The sequence below is a fragment of the Manis javanica genome, chromosome 13 (assembly GCF_040802235.1).
Source record: "Manis javanica isolate MJ-LG chromosome 13, MJ_LKY, whole genome shotgun sequence".
Lineage (NCBI taxonomy): Eukaryota > Metazoa > Chordata > Mammalia > Pholidota > Manidae > Manis > Manis javanica.
In genome coordinates this window covers 91,560,784-91,588,692 of record NC_133168.1, presented here as the reverse complement: position 1 = coordinate 91,588,692, position 27,909 = coordinate 91,560,784, and the positions used below count along the sequence as shown (strand labels likewise).

Below are 27,909 nucleotides of genomic sequence, written 5' to 3'. Positions count from 1 at the left end.
TTCCCTGTAGAAGAATTGCAAGTAGTTTAAGTAGACTCTCCACCCTCAGCCCCCATAATCTTAGGTGAGGGCTGCACATAGCAGTGTCCCTCTAAAGAGGACAGTGTGGAGAGGGGAGGGACAGTGAGTTTGCACGGAGACACCTGATGGACACTACTGTGGCCGGCGATCCAGTGGTATCAACGATAGCGAGTCGTGATATGAGAACAGCTCCTCGCCTCTAGGGTCTCCTCACCAAAACCCATCACCCCAGCCTCATCATGAGGAAAGCAGCAGACAGACCCCAAGCAGGGGACATTCTGCACAGCGCCTGACAGCGTTCTTCAAACTGTCCAGGTCATTAAGGCCGAGGCAAGTTACAGCCCAGAGAGGGCAAAGGATGGTGGTGACTGACATGATGTCTTCTGGATGAGCTCATGGAACAGAATGTGCATATTAGGTAAAAATCAAGGGAATATGAAGCAAGTATGGACTCCGATAATAAAATGCATTGGTCCAACCACTGTAACAAAGGCAACCTACAAGTGTCAGATGTTATAGCAGGGGAGACCAGGTGGGGTGGTTGGGAGCTCTGTACCGCCCAAGAATTTTCCTGTAAATCGAAAATGGTTCTCAGTGGAAAAGCTTAAGATTCACACAGTATACATTCAACTCACATATGCAGTATATATACAACTCATATTTTATATATATATTATATATACAATGGATGTTATATATATTTATATGTACAACTGTGCATATGTATCTCATGTTATATATATATATATATTTATATATATTTATATTATATATATTATGTCACTCCCATTTGCAGTTAGGAAATGGAAACAGAGTGAGCTGGCCCCAGACCACTCAGCTTGTTAGTTAGTGGTGGGGCTGGCCCTCAGCCAGCAGCCAGCCAGGGCCTGGGGTCCATGCCCTTTGCCACCACACCATACCGCCTCTCCCACAGGGCTCTCCGAACACCTTGTCCCCTCGGAGCTCCGAGTAAACCCATCCCAGCTTCCCATTCCCTCGCACACTCCCAGCCGGGAAGCCCCAGGCAGGTCTGCCGTGGCCATTGGACCCTGTGCCCGCGGGCGCCACCCGGTGGTCAGCCTTGTTTCCTGCAGCACGCTCCCTGCTTGCCGCTCCTCCAGGCTGCATGGGGGCTATGAAGCTCTGAAGGGCGGCAGTGCCATCGAGGCCATGGAAGACTTCACCGGGGGTGTGGCTGAGACCTTCACAACGAAGGAGGCTCCACAGAATCTCTACAAGATCCTAGAGAACGCCTTGAAGAGGGGCTCTCTGTTGGGCTGCTCCATTGATGAAAGTCGCTTGCTTGCTCATGCTCCAGGCACTGTTCCAGGACTAGAGGTATGACTGGGTGCCCTGGCCACAGACAAGGAGGGATGTAACCTTCACGGGGAGGAGGGTGTCCATGTTTGTTTATTTTAATTAGAACAGTAGTTTTTATTTCATATATTTCAAATCACAAAGGTAAGGCATTCTTGCCATATCAGGTAAAGCAATCCTGAGGTATTTAAAGGCAAATTTCTCCCTTCCCCAGTCTCCCTGCTCTGTGACACCTGGTGCATGCCTTTCAGTCTCTCTCCTTGCTCACACAAACGGGCACACGCATGTGTACACAAAATTAGGGATGTTTCCGTTTGATTTTACTAAATGGAATCTTACTATATAATTTTCTGAAGCATGTTTTTTTCACTTCATATGCTATGGAAAGTATATCACACCAGTAGACTGAACTCTAACTGTACTTCTTCTGATTTCTTTATGCACACAAACTCATACAATATACCTCATCTAGTTTTTGAAATCAATTCAAACTTTCCATTTTCTCTTCACTCAGTCTTGAGAGCTTATTCTTCACTGTTAAGTTCTCCATTTCCTCTGAATTTTCCAGTCTGTGGCACATAGGCTCAGTAGTACTGCTGTGTGCTTCTGATCACCTCTCTGGGGCATGGAATTGTGCTTTGGCCTTGTGCTGGCTTCACCATGGGTATGGCCAAGCTGTATTGTCTGGGGACAACAAAGAAGAATATTTTGTTGGAGAACAAGCTGGGACTGAGAGTCCCCTCACCCTGGGAATTGCTGTGGGTCGCTGCTGACCAACTTAGAGGTGTTCTGTGTACTCATTTTAGATGCTCCAGGCACACAGCCCTCACCAGAGGGAGCAAGAGAGGGGGCAGGCCAGGCAGTGATCCGGGTCTAGGCAAGTAAGGAATGCTTGGGGTGCGTGATGGGTCCCACTCTGCTCTTTTCATGTTTTAGATCAGGAATGCTGCAGAATCTGAAGCCCGGACACCTTTTGGTCTCATTAAGGGGCATGCCTATACAGTGACGGGAACTGACCAGGTAGGGACATGAATCCCTGGGGAAAGGGGATAAGGGTCCACTTGTCAATGCTGATTCCAAACAGTGCAGCAAGAGAGAGAGAAACGTGCAATTCCACCACAGTAACAAGTTTGTTTAGCAGGTGTGAGAAAGTGGTCTTTGTTTTTTCTTTTCTCCCCTAATTCCACATCAGCCCTGTAATAGTCAGGATTCTTCAGACAAAAATAACTGACAAGATATAGCTATAGTTATAGATACAAAAAGATTTGTTAGGAGGACTTGGCTCACATGATTAGGAAGGCTGAGCAGTCTCCCATCTGCCATGGGTAAGCCGGAGACCCAGAAAAGCTGGTGGTGTGGTTCCAGTCTGAGTCCCAGAGCCTGAAAAGCAGAACCTGTGGTATGAGTCCCAGTCCAGGAGCAGACGAGGACCAGCTCCAGCTCAGCAGTCAGGCAGAGCCCAGGAGCTTCCCCTTCCCTCCTGTCTTGTTTCTATTTGGACATTCAGCTGATTAGATGAGGCCCGCCCCTTTGGTGGGGGGCATCTGCTTTACTTGGTCTACCAATTCAAATGCTGATCTCCCCTGGTAACACCCTCACAGACACATCCAGAAAAATGTATAACCCAGTATCTGGGTGCCACGGCCCAGTCAAGTTGCCACATAAAGTTAACCATCCCAAGTCCTATTCTCCGCAGCTACAGGGCAGGGTGGAACCACTTCCCAGGGGCCACGAGACCCCACCCAGCACCGCTCTGGCCTCTGGTGAGTGCTTGGTTCAGAGAGAGCTCCTTGAGGGACGCACAGAAAAGGGAGGGAAAGGAGTGACGTGAAAGAGGAAGAGAAGCAGCCAAGGGTTGCTCCCTCTTAGGTTCAAGGTCAGTGAAGTCCAAAGGCCTGCCTTTGCCCACTCCATGCCTCTCTTGGACAAGCCTCAGACCTGGTTTACAGAGGACACAACCTCCGTCTCTGGTAGCTGCCCAAGTTTTGAGTAGCACACTACAAATGTGAGGGAGCAGAGTTCTGGAGACCCTGGCCCTCCTCCTCCCCAGGGACCGTGAGTGGTGTGGGAAGTGTCAGTGAATTATTTAGAGTTACTGCTCTTTGCACTGATTCCTTCCCTCCTCCTTCCCTGTCCATATATTCCTTGCTAATCACTCACTTGAGGAGGCATGTGATTTTTAATGTTAGATCTTCCGAGTGTTATTCCAGCAGAAACCTTCCATCATGTCTGTTCAATTGCTTTTGCTCTCTCTCTACCTATGAGGAATTCAGCTTCCCTGTGCATTTCAATTAATGAACCACTTAAATGATGAACTGCAAGTTGCATTTTGGACTCTGGAGAGATTATAATAACAAATTGTTTTCTCACAATAATTGTATATTTTATGCCCAATACATGGAGATAAAATGTTCTGAGAGTTACAAGTTTCTAGCTGGTTGATGAATAGAAGTCTTTTACTTCCACTCCCTTTCTTCTAAAACTTTCTAAAATACAACTGGTCCTCTTTCGTGCTCCAGGGCAGAGCATGAAGGGCATGGCTGCATCATCTTTCTTTACTGGCTTAAGAGTTCTCAATGAAGACAGCAGAAATCCTCATCTGACACGTGAGAGGGAGAGAATGCTGGATCTGGAAAACTTAGAAGTGTTTTTTTTTTAATTGTTTAAATCCCCAGCATATGTTTATGTTCCTGTCTTTGTAAGTAAAATGTTAAGGATGAAGAAAACTCAGTCCAGGTGCCTTGAGTACTTCTGAGAGTGACTCTTCACCCCCTCACTGTCTGAGCTGCTGAGGATGGACAGATGTGTAAGACTTGGTCCCAGGAATCTCAGGGAGATTCCAGTGTAGAGAGAAAACTCATTCATTTGAAGGCTCACGTGGACTGATTTCCTGTTCATTTTTTATTTCCCACATGCAGCATAACCATCCTGGGGGATTAATATGACATCACTGGTAATGCTAGGCACTGTGCTCAGTAAGAATTAGGAAACTCCAAGGGCTAGCTAAGAGCTCATGAATTTTGAAGTGTCTTTTTAGTGTGCTAAGAGGCTTTGGCCAATGGTGGCCCTGGATGGAGGCCAGCCGCTTTGGAGCTAACGGACAAAGCCATGATTTCATTTCCCTGATGCTTTTCCCTTCAAGGTAAACCTCCGAGGCCAGAAAATGGGGCACATCAGGGTCCGAAACCCTTGGGGCCAGAGCGAGTGGAACGGCTCCTGGAGCGACAGGTCGGTCCCCACCTCCTCGATGTCACGGGGGGCAGGGCTGTGGCCTGTCCAGACAGAGAAGGAGTAGCTGGCTGCCGCTGTGCCCTGGCTCTGCTGCAGGGCTCTGTCCTGCTTCCAGCAGCCTTACCTAGCAGCCCTTGGGCCCACCTTGCAGTCAACCTTGATTCTCAAGCAAGATTCTTATATTGATGTTTTCATGTCCACACAATGGTATTTATGTGAGTGAGCGGATCCCTTCCCATGGGGATTTTTCATATCCCCTCATACTGTGAAAGGATTTTGTTTCTGGTTATGAAGACCTCCAGTAAGCAATGTGCTTGTGTGTGTGCACGCCTGCACACACACATTGGCAGTTGCCAATGAGTATTTGGAGTGCGAGAATCCCTACAGCATTGCCAAGCAGGCCACTAGAGGATTCTTTCTGATGGTCATTGTCCATTTGCCAGGGCCCAGTGGCCCAGCAGAGAGAGAGGAGGTGGACTAGGAATTCATCCTGTACAGAGCAGCCAACCAGGGTTACTTATTAGACCCCCAGTTAAAAGGTCTGCCTTTTGGGGTGTATCCGATCTTTGTCCCTTGGGCAGTGGCCCAGGTGACGAACATCAGAGGACGTTTAGGCACGCGTGGGCAGGGCCACTCAGAGCTGTTTCTCCCCATCCCACCTCCCTCGGCCAGGGCTCCGCTGCCCCTGGCCCCTGCCGTCCTGCCCTGGCCCACTCCTGGCTCCTGGGGCTCTGTGGAGCCCTGCAAAGAGTCCAGAACTTGAGTCAGACTGAAAGGCTGTTTGTCCTCAGCTCAGACGAAGCCAACCATGCTTTGCACACACACACACACAGATGGGTTATGTCAAAGGGCCACAGGGGCCGACTGCAGGAGCTGAAAATGGCCAAAGTGGGAACAATTTGAGCAACAGTGCGTGCCCCCGGTTCTGCCTGCGCCCCACTGCTGCTCCCGCCCCGTCCCTTCCTCCGCAGGCACCCCACCCTCTCCCTGGCTTCCACCTCTCAAAACCTGGGGCTCTGGCAGAGTGACTGGAACACTGAAGGAGGGAAGGGATGCGCCTACGCCTCCTGGTGGAAATGGAAAGAACAGGAATGCTGAGACCCAAGTTAACGAGACTGCTTCAGCTCGTGAGCAGCCTCGTAGGGCCCCTCAATCTCGGAACCCAGTCTCTAAAGGACAGGGGCCACTCTCTTTCTCCTGGGAAATGTGTGCGTCGGGGGTGGAATCGAGAGTGCATTGTCACTGAAGTCAAGGCTGGAGGCAAGCCAGCCAACTGCACCTGTTCAGCCCTGGGGTGACAGAGGCCAGGCCGTGCTGACCCCCTCCCCTGGTCCTGCCAGTCCCCAGCACGGGGGCTGAAAGCACCACCCCATCGCCAGGTGTCAGGAGTCTCACGGGAGTCCGTGTGATCTGGAAAGCACCACTTAGCCAGCAGGACGTTCTCCGTACACATGACGCTTACAGGCAATGGCTCTGAGCTCTGCTCCTCTGACTCTGGAGCGAGGGACCTGGAGAGGGTCTCCTCCTGAGCCCTGCCCCCAAAGCCAAGCAAGTCACGCTCTAAGGGTGTAGATGAGATCGTCCCGCAGCAGTGAAGACCCACCTGGAAGTCTCTGGAGGTGGCTGTGAGAGTCGCAGAGACAGTGGATTCGAAGGCAGCACCACTGAGTCTGGGGGATGGTGGGCGGCTGCTCTGCCAAGCCCTCTTGTCCGTAGGACGGCGCATCTGACTCTCAGATTCCTACCTGGCTTCCTAGCAAGGGTGCCTAAGAGAGCAACTTGGTATGCTAAATGCTGAGCACAAATGCACGTATTACCACTTCTCCAGTATCACTTATCAATGAAGAGGGGAGGCCAGGAGCGCTCCAGACAACACGTCTCAATCCACCGTGGCTTCCAGCTGGGCTTGTTCTGTGGCCCTGTTGGTGTTCCACTCTCTGTGCTGGTTCCGTGATCATCTCTGGAGGAGGGTCAGCGGCCCCCAGGGTCCCCCAGCTGCACCTGGAGATGCACCTGCCATTTCTGGGCCCAATGAGTAGTTCCCGACCAGGACCAGTTGCCTGCATAACCGCATGCCCCAGCTCCCCGGGGACACACCTCCCAAGGCCAGGAGTGTCACTGCTCAGAACCCTCCACCTCTCCCTAAATGCTGACTTTGTCTCCCCCTAGTTCTTCCGAGTGGTGTTCGGTCGGCCCAGCTGAGCAGAAGCGCCTGTGCCACACCACTCTGGAAGACGATGGGGAATTCTGGTACTGTGCTTGTCTCTGTGTCCATTTCCCTGTCCATCCCCCTGTTCCCACTGCCCACTCCCATGGACACCAACCCAGGAGGCAGATAAGAATGTGTGCCCCAGGCCTTGGGTGTAAGGAGCACTGCCTTTCTCTCCTTTTTTTTTTCTGTAAACCAAACACATCTGTTTCAAACACCTTACATCCACCCGGGCTGGCAGAGAATTTAATGTGTCCCGTTTTGGGGACCTACCCCATCTCCAGGTGTCAGGAGTCTCACTGGAGTCAGTGTGATCCGGAAACCGTGGGGCAGTCTCTGCTCCCCAGCAACAGTGCCCCTCCCTCTGAGATAGGCAGTGTCCCAGGTTCACACAGGGAATTTGCAGACAGGCAACCTGCTGCTCACAGGATCTATTCCCTCTCTGCCTTTGATGTCAGGGATCCTCACAGGCAGCTACCTTGTGAGAGCATCTAAAAATACAGACGTAAGTCGAAAGGAACCACTCCTAACCTAGCCTTTCCACAGGGCTGACTCTTTATTTAACTGAAAATTTCATTTAACTGGGCCTTCATCTCCAGAAGCCTTTTCAAAATCGTATTCCTTCCTTGGGGTCCAGAAACAGTTGCCCCTTCCAACTGGACACCATCACAAATTTCTGATTTCTAGCTCTGTTACCTGGTGAACAAACCAGTCAGTGCTTGCCTGATCTCATCTCTTTCTTAAAACACCTTACTAAATCCAATAAGCAAAAACCAGCCCACATACATATTCCAGCATTTTCTCTTTTCTCCTAAAGCACAGCCCCAGTGGGTATGCGCTGTCTTCCATACTTTTACAGACAGCAGGTTTAACCAATATATGCATTCATAACATGCATATCTATTATCAAGCTCCACTATTTTTTGGCAACCTCCTGCCCAGCCGCTGAACTGACGTCACTTTAGAACTGTCACACCGGCTCTGCCCTTCAAAGTGTAGGGAACACCAGGGACAGGCCAGCACCAGCCACTGCAACAAATAAACTCAAATACAATAACATTTCTTTCTCACTCATAACAGTGTAGCAGGAGGGCTGTCATCCCCAGGGGGCCCTCCGTGCAGTGGGTGATTCAGGGCTCCTTCCAGTGTGTGGCTCCACCACCTCCTAGACCCACAGGGTTACCTGCAGCAAGCCAGCAGAACAGGGAAAAAATGGACAGAGAAGACATCCCCACTTGCTGAAGGCCTTGACAGAAGTAACACACATCACTGCTGACCCCCGACCCATGGTTCTGGGGGATAGGGTGCAGCCCCTGGCCCCGGTCTGGTGGGCGGACGTGGGTGGCCGGATATCCATGTCTGCCTTGGGAGCCATGAGGTCATAAGTGGAAGAAACGTGTGGAAAGCGTGCAGGGTGTTTGAGAGGTGTTTGCAAGCAGTTGAATTGGAAATTAGAGACTTGAATTCTGAGTGCAGAGGCTCTGGGTTAATGAATTACCTGACAAGAGCAAAACTTTGAGAGGAAAGTTGGGTTCTGGAGTTAATATCCAACCCTCACCCTCACCAGATTGCTAAATACGAGCAGGAGATAGAACCACAACTTGAGAGGCTCTCTGCTGTCAAGCTCGTGGCAGGAAGGAAGGAGAAAAGGGGGGAGGAGAGGAGGGCATCACAGTGGAGGCCCTGCAGAGAAGGGAGCCCTGGTCGGGGGTCCATTGCTGGGCTGCACCTTGTCCTGGGGCTGCACCTGCCCAGCAGGGCCGGGGCTAAGGCCGCAGGGGCACCTATAGGAGCCCTGACCCTGGAGCCCTGCCCCGCCTCTTCCCACTCCCATCTGGCCCCCACGCAAGGCCCTGGCTCTGTCCTTATTCAGGAGGCCCCCCTTTCTACTGACTCCTTTCCACTAGCATTCCAGTGCTATGACCTCACTGCCTCAAAGGAGGAAATGCCTCTTCTGACCCATCCAAGCCACCTGATCAGCTCTCTGCCCTGGAGCGAGCCCACCAGCACCTCCTGCCGCCCACCGTGCCACCTTGGCCCCGCTCAGCTGCAGGGTGTGCCCAGCCAGCCCACTGAGACGGCCCTGGCAGGGACGCCACAGACTCTCACCTTGCTGCCTGGACGCCGGGTTCCACTGGGCCTCCTTCTCAAAGGCCTGTCCTGGTCCGGCCTCACCCTGCTAATCTGACCACCAGGCTCGGTCCCTGGACCCCCGTCACCACCTGCTCCCTCTCTGTAGTGGATCTCATCCTGTCCCATGAGGTTAAAGACCATTTTTAACACGATAACCAACTCCCCCAAATTCCAGATCTATATCCAGGTCTGCCTATTGGACACCTCTCTGAATATCCTACCAGTATCTCACACCAACACGTTCAAAGCGCAGGGCCAAGCTCTCCCTGACTCGCTCTGGCACCACCTCCCCAACTCCCACCCGTCCAGGTGCTCAGCCCAGGCGCCTTGACGACGCCCATCCTCCCTTCCTGCACCCAGCCTACCAGCAGGCCCTGTAGGATCCACCTTCAGAAGATGCCGCAAGTGGGGCCACCTCCTCTCCTACTGGCCTGGACTTGAACACCCTCATCTCTCACCTGACGATGGTGCAAACTTCACACTGTGGCCCTGCTTCCATCTGTGCCCTGAAATCTGTTCTCAACACAGCAGCCGTGGGCCGTGTTCCTCCTCTGCCTAATACCTCCCGGGATCTCTCTGTCTGCTCAGAGTCCGAGCCAACAGCCTTACAGGACCAAGCTGGTGTGCCAGGGTCTTGGATCTTACCCATGCTCACACCTCGTGCCACCTCACTGGCCTTCGTGGTGTTGGCAAGCATAGCAGGCACTGTCCGGCCTCAGGACCTGGCTCTCCATCTGCCTGGAGTGCCCGCCAGCTGCAGGTCTCCACACCTGATCACTGCACTTTGCTGCCTCCCTGTTTACATGGCACCCCCCGTTACACACTCATCGTTGACCTTAGTTTTCTCTGTAGCACTTACACAGATGTATGTATATACAAAATATATCACCCTTCTTTTTGCCTTCTTAAGGCTTTTTATCCTTTTCTTTACCTTTCTTGTGCACAGGTGTCTCTCCACACCTGAGGTCTCCACATTCCTTGAGGACAGGCACAGGCCCTTGGTAACTGTTGGTAGATGATTGACTTAAGGAAAGGGCATATCGTTGCCAACACCTCCAACACGCTGCATCTTTCTACTTTGTTGCAGGATGGCATTTAAGGACTTCAAAGCCCATTTTGACAAAGTGGAGATCTGCAACCTCACTCCTGATGCCCTGGAGGAGGACACCCTGCAGAAGCGGGAGGTGACTGTCCACCAAGGAAGCTGGGTGCGGGGCTCCACGGCAGGGGGCTGCCGCAACTTCCTGGGTCCATAGTCTGCCTGCCGCTCTCTCTGTCGTTACCCAGTGTCCAGTCCAACCCGGGGCATCATGAGATCAGGGCTAGGACCCCAGAGAAAGCTGGAGTCATGGAGTCCAAGTAGGATTTCTGGGATGACTGGGGAAAAGGGCTGCAGAGGTTTAGCAGGAAGCTGGTTAAGAAGTGCTCAGGGAAATTCCCTTGTCCTGCCACTCACGTTCTTTTCCATGAACAGTGATAGAAAACACAACTCAACACTGGCCCAGCAGTAGTATTGTACTAAGTGAGAATTTCAGAGAAGTAGGGTGGGCTTCAGGCACAGTTCTATCAGCCCATTTGTTTTTAACTCTCTGTTCTGCCCTCACACTTCTGCTGACTTCTTCCTCAGTCTGGGTTTCTTTTTAGTTGTAGGAGGGCTGCCAGCAGCATCCAGGGCTTCCTGAGCCCACAATCACATGTCCAGCAAGAGTTCCCAGGGGCCATCAAACAGCAGTCCCAGCTTCCCTCCCACTGGGAATTCCTTGAACCAACATTGCCTGGTGGATGCTATGGGCTGATGGCTTTGTTCCGATTCTCCACGTGTAGACAAGAGGGGCTAGCACAGACCTGCCTGAGTTCCCCCCTCAGAGCCGGGAGGGAGGTCCTTTCCATTTAAAACGCACACACACACGTGCACTGCACTCTGCCTGGAAATGCCCAGTGGAAAAGATAAGAGGGAACAAACTGCAGTCGATGAGATCTGGAAGAATGTCTTTTAAAAGTTTCATGGGTAATTGTTTAAAGGAACAATTTTGTGTTTCTTTAAAGGAAAGGGAAATAACCAGCCTCCTTCCAATGGCAGATACCTTTTGGACCAACCCACAGATAAAGCTGTCCCTGACCAAGAAAGATGAGGGGCAGGAGGTATGCACTTTCCTTGTCACCGTGATGCAGAAAAATCTTGGAAACTCAAGAGGTTTGGTGCCAACATGCTGACCATCGGCTATGCCATCTACTAGGTGGGTAGGAACAAAATTGTCCATCCGCAGCCACAATCTGAATTCTGAAATCTCAGTACCCCACCCAGCCTCTGCCCGAGATTCAATGGCCAGTCCCCAGCTGTGTCCAAATAGCCAAGACCAGTGGCCCCGGAGAGCCACCGCTCACCTCCCATTGCAGTGCCCGGGCAAAGACGAGCATCTGAACAGAGACTTCTTCAGATATCATGCTTCCCAGGCCCGAAGCAAAACATTCATCAACCTGAGAGAAGTCTCAGACCGGTTCAAGCTGCCCCCCAGGGAGTACATCCTCATCCCCAGCACGTTTGAGCCCCACCAGGAAGCTGACTTCTGCCTGAGGATCTTTTCGGAGAAGAAAGCCTTCACGTGGTGTTTAATGGGCTCCAGGACCCCTCTTTGTCTAGTGGCTCAGTCACAGAGGTCACCGGGGGACTGTCAGAGCCAATTTTCCCTTTTCCACCTTCTGCCTGAGAAACCAGGTGGGGCGGGGATGGGGGGCGGGGTTCCTACTCCATTGGCAGAGCAGGAGACATTTACATCGAGGGCTGCTCCTGTCCCCTCGACTGGCCATAAACACGTTGCTCTCTCCAACCACTCCCAGCCTCTTGGGTGCAGCATTTCATTTTCTAGCCCCTAGTACCAAGAAACTCGTGGGGCAGGATCCACATGTAGGGATGCTAGACTGACTTCTGCGCACAATGAAGGGGTGTGTGTGGCTATTGTGAGCTTAAGAGTAACCTGTTCTTTCAGCTCCAGCTTAAGTACATGTCTGTGAGCGGTTTGGATTTGGCCTCAGCCTACCCATAGTGAAGCTCTTGCTCCGAATGCCTGAGGGCACCCCCGGGGCCTGAGCTGCTTTGGCAGCCCCCACAGACACTTCCTACTGGGGCCAGTGTTGTGGCTGGACAAGTCTCATGAACCTTATTTTCCATAGGTTACTTCTAGGGAAAAATTTCCCATTCCTGCCCCCCTGCCGTTGGTTGCTTTGTGGCAGAGGAGAAAAAAGTGGTTCAAGATGTAAGAATCCATTTCCTCTCCCAGTGGAGACAGACATTCTAGGGAATGGGAAAATCTACGAATTCTGTATTTAAGCTTGATCCGTCCCCAACAGAGGGCCGACCAGAGAGAACAAAGTAGAGACAGCTGTGACTCTGTGGCCTGCTCTGATTTTATCTTTTCTTCAGTAGAATAGAACTGGATGAGTGGCGGGTGTTGAGAATCCTCCCAGTTATAAAGTCTGATTGAGTTTCTCAAGCTGACTTTAAAAGGCCTGGTTCCTTCTTATCAGCTAAATAGAAGTAATAAAATCTTTAATTTTTAAAAACTCTGCTGGCCTGTCTTCTCCCAGATACTAACACGAGCTGAGGGTGGATTTCCCAGTATCTGTTCACACCAAAGCACGCAGACTGGCAAATCACAGGGGTGCAAGAACACAGGGGCGAAAGCTGGGCTGTGCCGTCCCGCACTTGGTGTTCTCTGCCCTACCGACAGGGTGAGGTCAGAGTCCTCGGCATTTGCGTGTGCCTCCTGCACGGCCAGGCTATCTCTAAGCTCATTCTTGCCCTGAGCAAGATTCTTTCATGTGCTGTGGTAGCTCAACACAGAAGAGGCACTCTAAGCTCTATTTCCATCAGCTTAGTTCACAGGGGAGGGTCCTAAACAATAAAAAAAGCTCAGAAAGGATCCTGTGTTGGTGCCCAGAGTATGAGTACAGGGAGGACCCCCAGTTCCTCATCGATGGCCACTTATTTGCACCCCTTTTGAGATGGCAGCACATTTCCTTTGGGAGCACCTCAGGTTTTATTCTAGAAGACCAGTTTCTTCCAAATGTTTTTAACAGCAACAAAAGCTGAAGCCTGCTCCTCCTCTCAGGGTGACTGTCTCCAGACACTAGGAGTTCCACTAAATATGTGCACAGCAATTACCCTTCTCCACTATTTTTACTCTTTTCTGCAAACATAAGTGCCCCCACACAGCCCCCAGCTGGTGGGTGTGGGGATTTACATTGTGGGAAGGGGATTACAGCTTTAGGGGTGGTCTCTTTGGTTCTAGCTCAACTTGCTCTATAAACTTTTAAAATTCCCCCACCAATTATTGACCATCCATAGGCTGAATGGCTGTGTCCATACTTTGGAGAGGTAGAGCGCACAGGGGCTGTGCGGTGAACCTGTTTGGCGCAAGGGTCCTCAATACCGCCATTCTACATGCCGGTCCCTAAGCGTCCCTTGTCACAGCGCACCAGGGACTCAGGGAGTGACTGCTTAGCCGGCCTCTTTCACTTCCAGAAGCCCAGAACTTGCAAGTTCTCCTTGAGGGATGGCTAACCAGCCTGCCTCTTACTTCCAGGCTGGGCAGAGTCTGAGCTATGGTGTTGGGGTGAAGGGGAGATGCAGGGAGCCTGCAGACCCTGCAAAATGTAAACCTCACTGAGAAAGGACTTCAGGGGGACAGAATCTTCCAGTAACTCTGGATCCTAGCACTGCAGATCCCCACGAGGATGCTGATCCGGAGAGTGGGTAAGTGTGCTCTCCACTCCACAGGGACATGGATGGAGATGTCAACATTGACCTTCCTGAGGTAAGCCTTGCTGTGTTTCTCTGGAGGATGGGATCCAGTGGGATTCAGTGACTGCCCTGGAAAGCTCCCTTCAGCCATAGCATCAGTTACAGCTCTGAAAGTCAAGGGATTGGCAGTCTGTGGTCAGGTAAACACTGGACCCCAACCTCTGGGAGAACGGGCTTTGGGCCTTCCAAGTCACACCCCACAGGACCAGCATGGAGATGGGGTAGGTGTGCACGAAGCTACGCTTGGAGTGATCTCTGAGAGTGGCTGCTACGTCTGAAGGGGATGGGATAGTTGTAAAGTGCATTCACTTTAAGAATGATAAAATGGGAGCAGACAGTTGATTATTCTACTGTGGACTGGGGAGCACACTATGTCTTCCCCACATTGTATGTGGGTTAATTTTTGGGAGGTAGGGCTGGTTTTAAACCTGTCCAAGGGCTGTAAGACTCAGCAGAGGTGCTGAGGTGTGGCCAGGGTGGCCGGACACGTGAAGTCAGCAGCGACCTGCTTTTAGGAGCAGCCTGCGGCTTATTAACAGGGCTAAACACCAGACCAGACCAAACACACCAAAACATTGCCTGAGCTCTTTCCATGCACAGTTGACCCTTGAACCAAGCAGGAGTTAGGGGTGCAGACTCCCACTCCCCACAATAGGAAATATGCATATAACTTTTGACTCCTAAAAAACTTAACTTAGCCTGCTGGTGACTGGAAGCCTAGGAGATAACATGAACAGTCAATCAACACATTTGTATGTTATATGTATTACCTTTACTGTATTACTACAATAAAGTAAGCTAGAGGAAAGAAAATGTGCCTAAGAAAATCATAAGAGAAAATGCATTTGCACTACTGTACTGTGTTCTTTGAAAAACATCCATGTCTAAGTGGACTCGAGTTGCTCAAGGGTCAGTGGGGGTGGTGAGTGGTGAGGTGCAGATAGTACAGGGAGTGGTGACCCCCTGGCCAGGACCCTAATGGGGTCAGGAGCCTGGCTGCCTTTCTCACTCCCACCTACCAGGCCAGGAGTCTCTAGGAGTCCCACTAACAAGTCCCTCCAGACTCTCTTCTGAAGGGGCCTCGACGAGGAGGGGGGGCTGCCATTCCTGATCTGCAGGCAGCAGCCAGGTCTAAGCACTGCTAACCAGCACACACAGTTCCAGCCTCTCCCACTGGGTGTCACCCCCCCCCCCCCCCCGCCAGCCAGGCCTCCTTTCTTGCTACTTCTTTGGGAAAGCAAATACCATTTTCCTTCCTGGGGGTCCAGTGAAAGTTCCTCCGGTTAATTTTCGCCTCTGAAGCCGACCCCACCCGGTGAGAAGACAGAGGAGGAACAGCAGTTCCAGGCCGTGTTTGAATGCATCACCAGTGAGGTACGGCTGGCTGCAGCTGGCGTGGCCTTCACTCCCGGGGTGGAGTGCCAGTGATGCTGCAGAGGCGTGGTGCCTGATGCAGGCAGGGGGCAGGGGCCGGGTGGACCTAGTGCAGTGAGGCTGACCCTGCTCACCCGAGCAGCCCTGAAGACTGCCTCATCCACCACATCCCTCATGCCCATCTGCTGCTGGCAGTGGCACCCAGGGGTCTCAAACGGGGCCCAGAAGCTTTCTGTGCAGGCTACAGAAAGCCCTGAAGAGGTGGCCCTTGGAACTCTGCCCAGAAATCACTGCCTTTGGACACTCTCTCTGCTTGGGTGGGAGGTGGCAGCATTCAGGGAGCCACCATTAAATTGTAAACATGTGCTTTGTCCATCAACACCAGAGACATGGCCAGCCACTGAGGGAGCAGAGAGTGTCTCTGCTTTCTGCCCTAGCCCACCCCTATCGCACTCCCTCCCTCTCCATTGTCCCAATTGCTCAGCTGGCTTGTCAGGAGCCTTGGCTACTCCTGGTGTTAGGTCACAACTCTGGACAAAGGAGACCCAGACCCACGTCAGGGCTGTGTTCAAACTTGAATGTACATAAAAGTCACGTGGGCATCCTGCAAAAATGTGGATTTCCTCGTCAGGCAGTCTGGGGCAGGGTCTGAGACTGCATTTCCAGCAAGCTCCTAATTGCTAAGGATGTTAAGATGTAGTGAGACTTAGTGGACTGCCGTAGACCAAGTGTTCTGAAATTCATCCCAGAGGTTTTGAAAATGAGTCACACTCCCAGTCTTCAGCTGAAATGGTCCCCAGGCACAGTGCCCCGTGTGGACATGTTGTAGAGCTCTCCAGGTAGTTCCTCTGTGCAGAGGCCTGGAGACTCACCCCCAGACATCCTCTCACGTAAGCACCACCTGGCTGTAGCTCAGGTGTTGGGAGGCATGGCCCAGTCTCCCGTCGTTTCTGGGCTGGACCCACAGGTCCCTGAGAAGCCATCAGGCTGCAGCCACTGAGGAGGTGGGCACTCAGCCTGGAGCAGGGGCCCAACCACTGGTCTATGCTGGAGCCAAATCTATCAGAATTGGAACAAACTCTAACAAAGTCGGTGCCATGAAAAGCAATTGTATCCCCTTCAACAGGACATGGAGGTGACAGCAGTGGAACTGGAACATATTTTAAATGCTGTGTTGCAAAACAGTAAGTGCTCATACCCACCGGCCACTGGGGAACCCCGGGTGCCCATGGTGGGGACTTATGACATGACCATGGCACGTGATCCTGCCTCTTCTCCAGCTGCCCAGGCCCCCCGCTCCTCAGAGCCACAGACCTGCTCTCCAGGGCTGACTTGAGGAAGGCTTTAAAAATGACTTTCATTGCTTATTTTCTGATTACAAAAATGATGCTGCTTTATGGTAGAAAACTCTAGAAAATACAGAAAAACATAAAGACAAAAATCACCAGTAATCTCACCACCCTCCTAAAACCACTGTTAACATGTGTGTGTATATATGTGCACATATAATTGATATTAATTATAGATATAATTTTATTTCTTAACACAACTGCTTTGAGATATAATTCACCAGCCATACATCCACTTGAAGTATACAATGTTTTTTAGTATGTTCATGGAGTTGTGCAATCACCACCACAACTAATTTTAGAACATTTCATGACTTTAAAAAGGAACTCTGGGGGGCGGAGCCAACATGGCGGCGTGGGTAGGACAGTGGGAATCTCCTCCCAAAAACATATATATTTTTGAAAATACAACAAATACAACTAATCCTAAAAGAGAGACCAGAAGACACAGGACAACAGCCTGACTACATCGACACGTGCGAGAGCCCAGTGCCTGGTGAAAGGGGTAAGATACAAGCCCGGCAGGAGGGACCCCAGCACACCTCCCCCCAGCTCCCGGAGGGAGGGAGAGGGAGCCCAGGACTGCTAAACACCCAGCCCCACCCACCCGCACCAGAGCGCAGACACAGTGCATGCATGGAGGGCTGGAAACTAGGCAAATAGGGCAGCAAAACCTCTGAGCGGGTGCCGAAGCTGATGCCCCTGTGACAAAGAAAAGACAGTGCTCTTTGAAAGTCTTAAAGGGACATGGATTTAACAGCTAGACGGAAACAACACAGGTCACAGCCCAGTGGCTGGAAATTACAGGGAAAACTGGGCACACTAACCCCCTGGGCAACAGCTCTGGGACCCCTCACGGAGGTAAACAGCCAAACAGCCCCCCCTAGTCCATTACCCCTCCCAGCGCTGCGAAAGCAGAGAAACAGCCTAAGGCAAAACACGCCCACGGAAAGGCAGAAAGGAAAATTCCTACACTTCGGCCGGGCAAGACACAAAGACCCAGCCTACACGCAATTACCCAACACAAGCCACTAGGGGTCGCAGTTGTCCCAGTAAAGAAAGGCCAGTATACAACAACAAAAAAAAAAAAAAGAAAAAGAAAGGCCAGTAGCAAGTGAAAAGTTTGGCCCTCCCAGCTGACAGTCAATAGCACCTGTCAACATGAAAAGGCAAAAAAATATGATCCAGACGAGACTAACCCAGACAGCTTCGGCATCTGCTACATCTTCCCCTGCGAAGGAACCTGGGGAGATAGATTTAGCCAGTCTTCCTGAAAAAGAATTCAAAACAAAAGTCATAACCATGCTGATGGACTTGCAGAGAAACATGCAAGAACTAAGGAAGAAGTACACAGAAATAAAACAAGCTCTGGAAGGACTTCAAAACAGAATGGACGAAATGCAAGAGACCATTAATGGTCTAGAAAACAGAGAACAGGAACGCAGAGAAGCTGATGCAGAGAGAGATAAAAGGATCTCCAGGAATGAAAGAATCCTAAGAGAGCTGAGTGACCAATCAAAAAGGAAAAATATACACATTATAGGAATACCAGAAGAAGAAGAGAGAGAAAAAGGGATAGAAAGTGTCTTTGAAGAAATAATTGCCGAAAACTTCCCCAAACTAGGGGAAGAAATGGCCTCTCAGACCACAGAGGTACACAGAACTCCCATGACAAGGGATCCAAGGAGGGCAACACCAAGACACATAATAATTAAAATGGCAAAGATCAAAGACAAGGACAAAGTATTAAAGGCAGCCAGAGAGGAAAAAAAAAGGTTACCTACAAAGGAAAACCCATCAGGCTATCATCAGACTTCTCAACAGAAACCCTACAGGCCAGAAGAGAATGGCATGATATACTTAATGCAATGAAACAGAAGGGCCTCGAACCAAGACTACTGTATCCAGCACAAATATCATTTAAATATGAAGGAGGGATTAAACAATTCCCAGACAAGCCTCCCACAAACCACCTCTACAGGGCATCTTACAGGGACTGCTCAAGATGGGAGCACTCCTAAAAAGAGCACAGAACAAAACACCCAACATATGAAGAAGGGAGGAGGAGGAATAAGAAGGGAGAGAAATAAAGAATCATCAGACCGCGTGTATAAGAGCTCAACAAGCGAGTTAAGTTAGACAGTAAGATAGTAAAGAAGCGAACCCTGAACCTTTGGTAACCACAAACTTAAAGCCTGCAATAGCAATAAGTTCATACCTTTCAATAATCACCGTAAATGTAAATGGACTGAATGAACCAATCAAAAGACACAGAGTAATAGAATGGATAAAAAAGCAAGATCCATCCATATGCTGCTTACAAGAGACTCACCTCAAACCCAAAGACATGCACAGACTTAAAGTCAAGGGATGGAAAAAGATATTTCAGGCAAACAACAAAGAGAAGAAAGCAGGTGTTGCAATTCTGGTATCAGACAAGACAGACTTCAAAAGAAAGTAACAGAAGACAAAGAAGGACATTACATAATGATAAAGGGCTCAGTCCAACAAGAGGATATAACCATTATAAATATATATGCACCCAATACAGGAGCACCAACATACCTGAAACAAATATTAAAAGAACTAAAGGAGGAAATAGAATGCAATGCATTCATTCTAGGAGACTTCAACACACCACTCACTCCAAAGGACAGATCCACCAGACAGAAAATAAGTAAGGACACAGAGGCACTGAACAACACACTAGAACAGATGGACCTAATAGACATCTACAGAACTCTACATCCAAAAGCAACAGGATACACATTCTTCTCAAATGCACATGGAACATTCTCCAGAATAGACCACATACTAGGCCACAAAAAGAGCCTCAGTAGTTTCCAAAAGATTGAAATCCTACCAACCAACTTTTCAGACCACAAAGGCATAAAACTAGAAATAAACTGTACAAAGAAAGCAAAAAGGCTCACAAACACATGGAGACTTAACAACACGCTCTTAAATAATCAATGGATCAATGACCAAATCAAAATGGAGATCCAGCAATATATGGAAACAAACGACAACAACAACACTAAGCCCCAACTTCTGTGGGACGCAGCAAAAGCAGTCTTAAGAGGAAAGTATATAGCAATCCAGGCATATTTAAAAAAGGAAGAACAATCCCAAATGAAAGGTCTAATGTCACAATTATCGAAACTGGAAAAAGAAGAACAAATGAGGCCTAAGTTCAGCAGAAGAAGGGACATAATAAAGATCAGAGAAGAAATAAATAAAATTGAGAAGACTAAAATAATAGCAAAAATCAATGAAACCAAGAGCTGGTTCTTCGAGAAAATAAACAAAATAGACAAGCCTCTAGCAAGACTTATTAAGAGGAAAAGAGTCAACACAAATCAACAGTATCAGAAACGAGAAAGGAAAAATCACGACGGACCCCACAGAAATACAAAGAATTATTAGAGAGTACTATGAAAACCTATATGCTAACAAGCTGGGAAACCTAGGAGAAACGGACAACTTCCTAGAAAAATACAACCTTCCAAGACTGACCCAGAAAGAAACAGAAAATCTAAACAGACCAATTACCAGAAACGAAACTGAAGCGGTAATCAAAAAACTACCAAAGAACAAAACCTCCGAGCCAGATGGATTTACCTCAGAATTTTATCAGACATACAGGGAAGACACAATACCCATTCTCCTTAAAGTTTTCCAAAAAATAGAAGAGGAGGGGATACTCCCAAACTCATTCTATGAAGCTAACATCACCCTAATACCAAAACCAGGCAAAGACCCCACCAAAAAAGAAAACTACAGACCAATATCCCTGATGAACGTAGATGCAAAAATACTCAACAAAATATTAGCAAACCGAATTCAAAAATACATCAAAAGGATCGTACACCATGACCAAGTGGGATTCATCCCAGGGATGCAATGATGGCACAACATTCGAAAGTCCATCAACATCATCCACCACATCAACAAAAAGAAAGACAAAAACCACATGATCATCTCCATAGATGCTGAAAAAGCATTTGACAAAGTTCAACATCCATTCATGATAAAAACTCTCAACAAAATGGGAATAGAGGGCAAGTACCTCAACATAATAAAGGCCATCTATGAAAAACCCTCAGCCAACATTATATTGAACAGCGAGAAGCTGAAAGCTTTTCCTCTGAGATCGGGAATTAGACAGGGATGCCCACTCTCCCCACTGTTATTTAACATAGTACTGGAGGTCCTAGCCACGGCAATCAGACAAAACAAAAAAATACAAGGAATCCAGATTGGTAAAGAAGAAGTTAAACTGTCACTATTTGCAGCTGACATGATACTGTACATAAAAAACCCTAAAGACTCCACCCCAAAACTACTAGAACTGATATCAGAATACAGCAAAGTTGCAGGATACAAAATCAACACACAGAAATCTGTGGCTTTCCTATACACTAACAATGAACCAACAGAAAGAGAAATCAGGAAAACAACTCCATTTACAATTGCATCAAAAAAAATAAAATACCTAGGTATAAACCTAACCAAAGAAGTGAAAGACTTATACTCTGAAAACTACAAGTCACTCTTAAGAGAAATTAAAGGGGATACTAACAGATGGAAACGCATCCCATGCTCGTGGCTAGGAAGAATTAATATCATCAAAATGGCCATCCTGCCCAAAGCAATATACAGATTTGATGCAATCCCTATGAAACTACCAGCAACATTCTTCAATGAACTGGAACAAATAATTCAAAAATTCATATGGAACCACCAAAGACCCCGAATAGCCAAAGCAATCCTGAGAAAGAAGAATAAAGTAGGGGGGATATCACTCCCCAACTTCAAGCTCTATTATAAAGCCACAGTAATCAAGACAATTTGGTACTGGCACAAGAACAGAGCCACAGACCAATGGAACAGACTAGAGAATCCAGACATTAACCCAGACATATATGGTCAATTAATATTTGATAAAGGAGCCATGGACATACAATGGCAAAATGACAGTCTCTTCAACAGATGATGCTGGCAAAACTGGACAGCTACATGTAGGAGAATGAAACTGGACCATTGCCTAACCCCATATACAAAAGTAAACTCAAAATGGATCAAAGACCTGAATGTAAGTCATGAAACCATTAAACTCTTGGAAAAAAACATAGGCAAAAACCTCTTAGACATAAACATGAGTGACCTCTTCTTGAACATATCTCCCCAGGCAAGGAAAATAATAGCAAAAATGAACAAGTGGGACTATATTAAGCTGAAAAGCTTCTGTACAGCAAAAGACACCATCAATAGAACAAAACGGAACCCTACAGTATGGGAGCATATATTTGAAAATGATACATCCGATAAAGGCTTGACGTCCAAAGACAAACAACCACAAATGTTGGCGAGGCTGTGGAGAAAGTGGAACCCTCCTACACTGCTGGTGGGAATGTAAATTAGTTCAACCATTGTGAAAAGCAGTATGGAGGTTCATCGAAATGCTCAAAATTGACTTACCACTTGACCCAGGAATTCCACTCCTAGGAATTTAACCTAAGAATGCAGCAATCAAGTATGAGAAAGACCAATGCATCCCTATCGCAGCACTATTTACAATAGCCAAGAAGTGGAAGCAACCTAAATGTCCATTGGTAGATGAATGGATAAAGAAGATGTGGTACATATACACAATGGAATACTACTCAGCCATAAGAAAAGGGCAAATCCTACCATTTGCAGCAACATGGATGGAGCTGGAGGGTATTATGCTCAGTGAAACAAGCCAAGCAGAGAAAGAGAAATACCAAATGATTTCACTCATCTGTGGAGTATAAGAACAAAGGAAAAACTGAAGGAACAAAATAGCAGCAGAATCACAGAACGCAAGAATGGACTAACAGGTACCAAAGGGAAAGGTACTGGGGAGGATGGGTGGGTAGGGAGGGATAAGGGAGGGGGAGAAAAAGGGGGGTATTAAGATTAGCATGCATGGGGGGCTGGGAGAAAAGGGAGGGCTGTACAACACAGAGAAGAGAAGTAGTGATTCTACAACATTTTGCTATGCTGATGGACAGTGACTGTAAAGGGGTATATAGGGGGGACCTGGTATAGGGGAGAGCCTAGTAAACAAAATATGCATCATGTAAGTGTAGATTAATGATAAAAAAAAAAGCAGTTCCTGTGTGGTGACCTCCAATGAGTTCTATACAATGATATAAAGGGCATATAAAAGTGTAGGCAAAGGGTCTGTTTGTGTTTATACAGAGGATCAAAGCCTAATTTGGCTACCCCGAAAATGAACTAAGATACGATATGAAAAAGAACTTCCAACATCAGCACTCTCGGGAAGACTCATGCCAGAAGATGACCATCAAAAAACCCCAACAAAGATCCATGCACTGCCAGAGGTGTAGATGCACTCATCCCACCAGTTCCTGGACTTGCCATGGGAATGAAGGAGGAGATATCTAAGCTGGCCTGTGCATACAGCAAAACAACAAATTTGACAGGATCTAAACTGTTGGATCTCAACCAAGAATTAGGAGAAGTGCAAATTGGAGCGCTCCAAAATCTTACAACTACAGACTATTTACTGTTAAAAGAACATATGGGATGTGAACAGTCCCCAGGAATGGGTTGTTTTAATTTGTCTGATTTCTCTCAGACTGTTCAAGTTCAGTTGTACAATATTCACCATATTATAGATAAGTTTTCACAAATGCCTAAGGTGCCTAACTGGTTTTCTTGGTTTCACTGGAGATCGCTGGTAATTACAGGTAAGCTTTGGTTACATAACTGTACTCCTATTATGTTAATATGTGTGTGCAATTTAATTAGTAGTTTAAAACCTATACATGCTGAAGTTACTCTACAAGAAGGTATGTCAAAGAAATAATCAATCTTCCCAGGTTTTCTTCCACCTGCTACTTCTATAGCTTTTCTTCTTCCTTCCTAATTATAACCCTAAAGTAGAATTCGTGCCTCATATTGAATTTACAGAGCATCATAATTCTTCCAAGTGGTAAAGACACCTCAAGACAAATGCTGGGCATAGAAGCCACAGGGCATAAAATATGCAAAGAAGTAAAAAGCTAACCTTTTCAAACAATAAGGCTTCTCTCTCACTTACCAACTTAACATTTCCCTGTATGGCTCCGGAAGATGACTGGTTAGCCAGAGACGGGTAAGATTCCTCAAGGGAGGAACAACCTAAGACAGGCACAGTCGCAGGGGGGCCATCAGGTGAGAAAATGGGGATCAACAGAGGTGAGGCTTAGAACCTCCCCCCCTCCATTCTGAGAGAAATCTTCTGCATACGTGGATGTTTTATTGCCCTTGTCTAGCTTGGATTAACACAGTCTACAGGCACACACTTGATCATCTACATTTGCTCTCTTACAACACTAAATCATGTTTTCTAACTTTACCTTGTATCTACCTACTACTTCAGCATTTTATTAAAAATAATAATAATAAAGAGAGAAATTTGGTATCCACATATAAATCAAGTATAAAAATCAAATGAATATTCATATTTGAACGGACTGTTTATAGTTCATAATGCATGATCAAAACCAAAAGCCTCTGTGATGACTGCCCTTGTAATGTTCACCATGTAACTTATTCATTATGTAAGAATTTGTTCTCCATGTAAGAACTTGTTCGTTATGCTTCAGAAGATTGGAGACTGACGAAAATTAGGCTTGGGGTGGATTAATGATTGTGCATTGAGCATTGACCCCCTATACAGAATTTTATTGTGGTTAACAACCATTTGATCAATAAATATGAGAGATGCCCTCACAAAAAAAAAAAAAAAGTACACACTTCCAATTGTAAAATAAATAAGTAACTGGGATGTAATGTATACCATAAGGAATGTAGTCAAAATACTGTAACAACTTGGTATGGTGATAGCTGGTACCTAGAATTATCATGTATATAAATGTTAAATCACTATGTTGTACACCTGAAACTGATGTAATACTGTGTGTCAACTACCCTTCAATAAAAAAAAAAAAAAAAAATAGGAACTCTGAACCCAGTAGCAGATACTCCACATCCCCTCAGCCCCTGGCAACCACCAGTCTACTTTCTGTCTCCATAGATGTGCCTACTCTGGACTTTTCACCTAAGAGAAATCATAATACATGCTCCTTTTTGACTGGCTTTTTCACTTAGCATAGTGCTTTCAAGATTCATCCACGTCATAACATACATCCGCTAGGAGTGTATGTGTTTCAAATTTCCCCATTAAGTTTAAATCTCTTAAATAATTTTAAGTCTTTTAAGCTCAGTTTTTTTTTTGAGAGGGCATCTCTCATATTTATTGATCAAATGGTTGTTAACAACAATAAAATTCTGTATAGGGGACTCAATGCACAATCATTAATCAACCCCAAGCCTATTTCTCAACAGTCTCCAATCTTCTGAAGCATAATGAACAAGTTCTTACATAGTGAGTAAGTTCTTACATGGTGAACAGTGCAAGGGCAGTCATATCACAGAAACTTTCGGTTGGATCATGCATTATGAACTATAAACAGTCCGTTCAAATATGAATATTCATTTGATTTTTATACTTGATTTATATGTGAATCCCACATTTTTCCCTTATTATTATTTTTTTTATTTTTAATAAAATGCTGAAATGGTAGGTAGATGCAAGATAAAGGTAGAAAACATAATTTAGTGCTGTAAGAGGGCAAATGTAGATGATCAGGTCTGTGCCTATAGACCAAGTATTAATCCAATAAGCTCAGTTTTTATGAGCATTTCCCCAGGTCATTAACTATCCTTCAAAACTGTGATTCTTAAGGATTGTGTAATTACCTGTCATAGGGACATAACCTCACCATCCATATCCCTCCATTGGCCGTTTACAGCATTTCTAAATTTTTGCCATTACAAATAACCCAGGGATAAAAATCTTAATTTGTAACTCTTTGCTTGGTCTAAGATAAATGGGTGGAGGGATATTCCCACTTTCAAGGCTTTTTCATCCTTTGCGAATTTCTCCCCCAAAGGCCATGTCACTGTCAACTCTCACCAGTCCCTGAATTGCCCACACAGCTGGGCTTTCAGCAGACACGAAAAGGTTTATGTTATCAGGGGTCAGCTGAATTCTGCTTTCATGTGTGAGATTTCAGAAAAGGACATCAAATTCAAGAAGCTAAGCCTGATTTCCTGTAAAAACATCATTTCTTTAATGGACATATCCTTCTAAATCTGTGGCCAGAAATAGATGTTCAGTGATTCCTTTCTATCGTGGAGACCTTCCTGGGTGGTGGCACCCGTGCCCAGGAGGATGGTCTCCACAGAGAATAACCAAAGCCTGTGAGTTGGGGCAGAATCAAGAGGCACAGATTGTCCAGTGGGGGGAATGTTTCTGAAGGGACTAGGGAATCTTGCTGCCCCTCTGAGGTCCCCCCCAAGGGAATGAAGGATTTGGGGGGGTGCTTTTTGAGACTTCTGGTGCCACCCCATCTCCTCCTCTGCCATTTTCCCTTTCCAGAGAGTCATGGTTTAATAACGAATCCATGTCCCTCAGAGCCCTGACTCTGCGCCACCCATCGCCCCCTCCCCCCAGGGTCCCAGGCCTGGGGTCCCACCCAGGGGTCCCAGTTAAGTGCTGCTCACGTCTTCCTTAATGCGCTTGGCACAGACCAGTGGCAATGGAAAGCTCAGGTTTGGAGAATTCCAGGTGTTCTGGGACAAACTGAAGCAGTGGACAGTATGTGACATGGCTGGTGCACGGCCTCCAGGGACTGTACGTGAGCCTAGAGCCGAGGGGATTCTAGCAGGCCCAGGTGCTGTTGGCTAGAGGGCCTGCGCTGGGGAAGGGCAGGAGGGAGGAAGCTGTGGTGGAGTTTCAGCGCTCACCTCCGGTCCTCTTGGGGGCACCACAGGGCTTCTGCCCAGAACTTCTTTCTGAGGGCCTGCCCCAGCCGTCCCTCTCCTGGCCCCCTGGGGAAGGTCTCCTCAGGCGCTGGCTGCCCTGCTTCCTGCCCCTGAGGCCGCCGACCGGTGGGCTCCATGTCTCAGTGCTCCCACTCGCCTCCTGCAGTTCCTCTTCCTCCAGTTCGATGCTGAGCGGTCGGGCACCATGTCCTCCTATGAGCTGCGGACTGCCCTGGGAGTCGCAGGTAAGGAAAAGCCTGGGTGTCAGGCGCGGGCTGACTGTGCGCCAGGTGCCCTCTGGGCAGCCACAGCTTCTCATGGCTCTGGGAGGCGGCCAGGCTTCGACCCAAGCTGCCGCTCCCCTAGGACGCAGAGCCAGGCTCCGGACTCAGGACTCTCTTATGCCCACCAGGACCCACATCCTCAACCACTGGGTGGCAGGAGTCTTTCAAATGCATTCCTGAAGGATGAACTTGACCAGACCCTCTCTCTCAGCCCTGGCTAAGGTTTCTTGGCAAGCAGAGTTACATGTGACCCTTTGGTAGCAAGCCACAGTGCTTCCAAACCTCTGCTTTTGTCTTTCACCTGGTAATTAGCACATGCAAGGGAGGGCGTGTCCAACCCCATGGTTTGCGGTGAGGGAGGAGCTCACAGAGCTCATGCATCCTCTGCCACCTGCAGCCCTGGCCCTGGCCTTGGCCTTGTCCAGCAGACTGAATCCAAGCCAGGGGACTGAGTCATAGTTTATACCCAGCTCTCTGCAGGAAGGATGGGTTCCAGGTGGCATCCTAACCCTCGGGCAGTCATTGCTGTGGCTGTCTATAGAGTCTGGGGCTCAGCTGTCCTTTGCATATAGATGTGGTCTCCACGGCCACTGTGGCCCACATTCCCTGCCAAGCTGCGTGGTGTTTCTCACAAAGCGTGCTTCAGACACAGCCCCTACGCCCTGCCAAAGCCTGTAATCTGCTTGCCTCCCAGCAAAACCAAACATCTGGAAACATTGTTAGCTTCATGGCCTGATAGAAGGACAGAATACAAAATCAGGACCATCTTGGGTCCTATGGAAGGAGAAGGAATCAAGATTGGTTATAAATGTGGAGAATGCCACAGACGAGAAGAACCTGATTTTCTTAGGGCTGGGGCCCCCGTTTCTAGGGCAGGGGCACAGAGCAGCAGAGGAGGGGTGTTACCAAGCCTTTCTTACCCTGGTGTGGAGAGGGAGAGGCACTGCTCCCCCCACTTCCCTTCCTCCAGCCCCATCAAGAGCAGACCCCAGGATTCTGGGTGACAGCCAGCACACCTGTGTAGGCTCCAGAAACTTCCCTGTGTCTGATTGGCCTCCTCCTCCCTCTGGAACTGGAACTGAGGGTGCAGGAAGACCCTGGGTGGACTTCCAAGTGATACTCTGTTCCCTGGAGAGCAAGCATGAAGACTAAAGTGAGAGGTAGACAGAGTCATTCAGAAGGATGCTGGTTGGAGATCAAAGCATTCAGTATTGGATCTAAAAGGAACTTTTCCTTGTCGAAACCCGATTCAACTGATCAGGAAACCGAAGTCCAGAGAAATGGAGCAAACGGCCCATGGCCCCTGGCTGCAGCTGGGCTCTCTGT

The 27,909-nt window shown here is 48.2% G+C and overlaps 1 protein-coding gene and 1 long non-coding RNA gene across 2 annotated transcripts in view; one reads left to right on the top strand and one right to left on the bottom strand.

Annotated features, from left to right (window-relative positions):
* Positions 1-27,909, bottom strand: part of LOC140845638 (uncharacterized) — a 79,683-nt gene that overhangs the window by 19,854 nt on the left and 31,920 nt on the right. The window lies entirely within an intron of this gene.
* Positions 1-27,909, top strand: part of LOC108394713 (calpain-9-like) — a 29,239-nt gene that overhangs the window by 407 nt on the left and 923 nt on the right. The window contains 14 exon segments of the mRNA XM_073220758.1: positions 868-1,359; positions 2,275-2,358; positions 4,481-4,566; positions 6,739-6,819; positions 9,999-10,159; positions 10,992-11,090; positions 11,093-11,148; positions 11,309-11,517; positions 13,689-13,724; positions 15,005-15,086; positions 16,213-16,270; positions 25,549-25,615; positions 26,066-26,132; positions 26,466-26,544. Coding sequence (XP_073076859.1) covers positions 868-1,359; positions 2,275-2,358; positions 4,481-4,566; positions 6,739-6,819; positions 9,999-10,159; positions 10,992-11,090; positions 11,093-11,148; positions 11,309-11,517; positions 13,689-13,724; positions 15,005-15,086; positions 16,213-16,270; positions 25,549-25,615; positions 26,066-26,132; positions 26,466-26,544 — 1,657 coding nt within the window.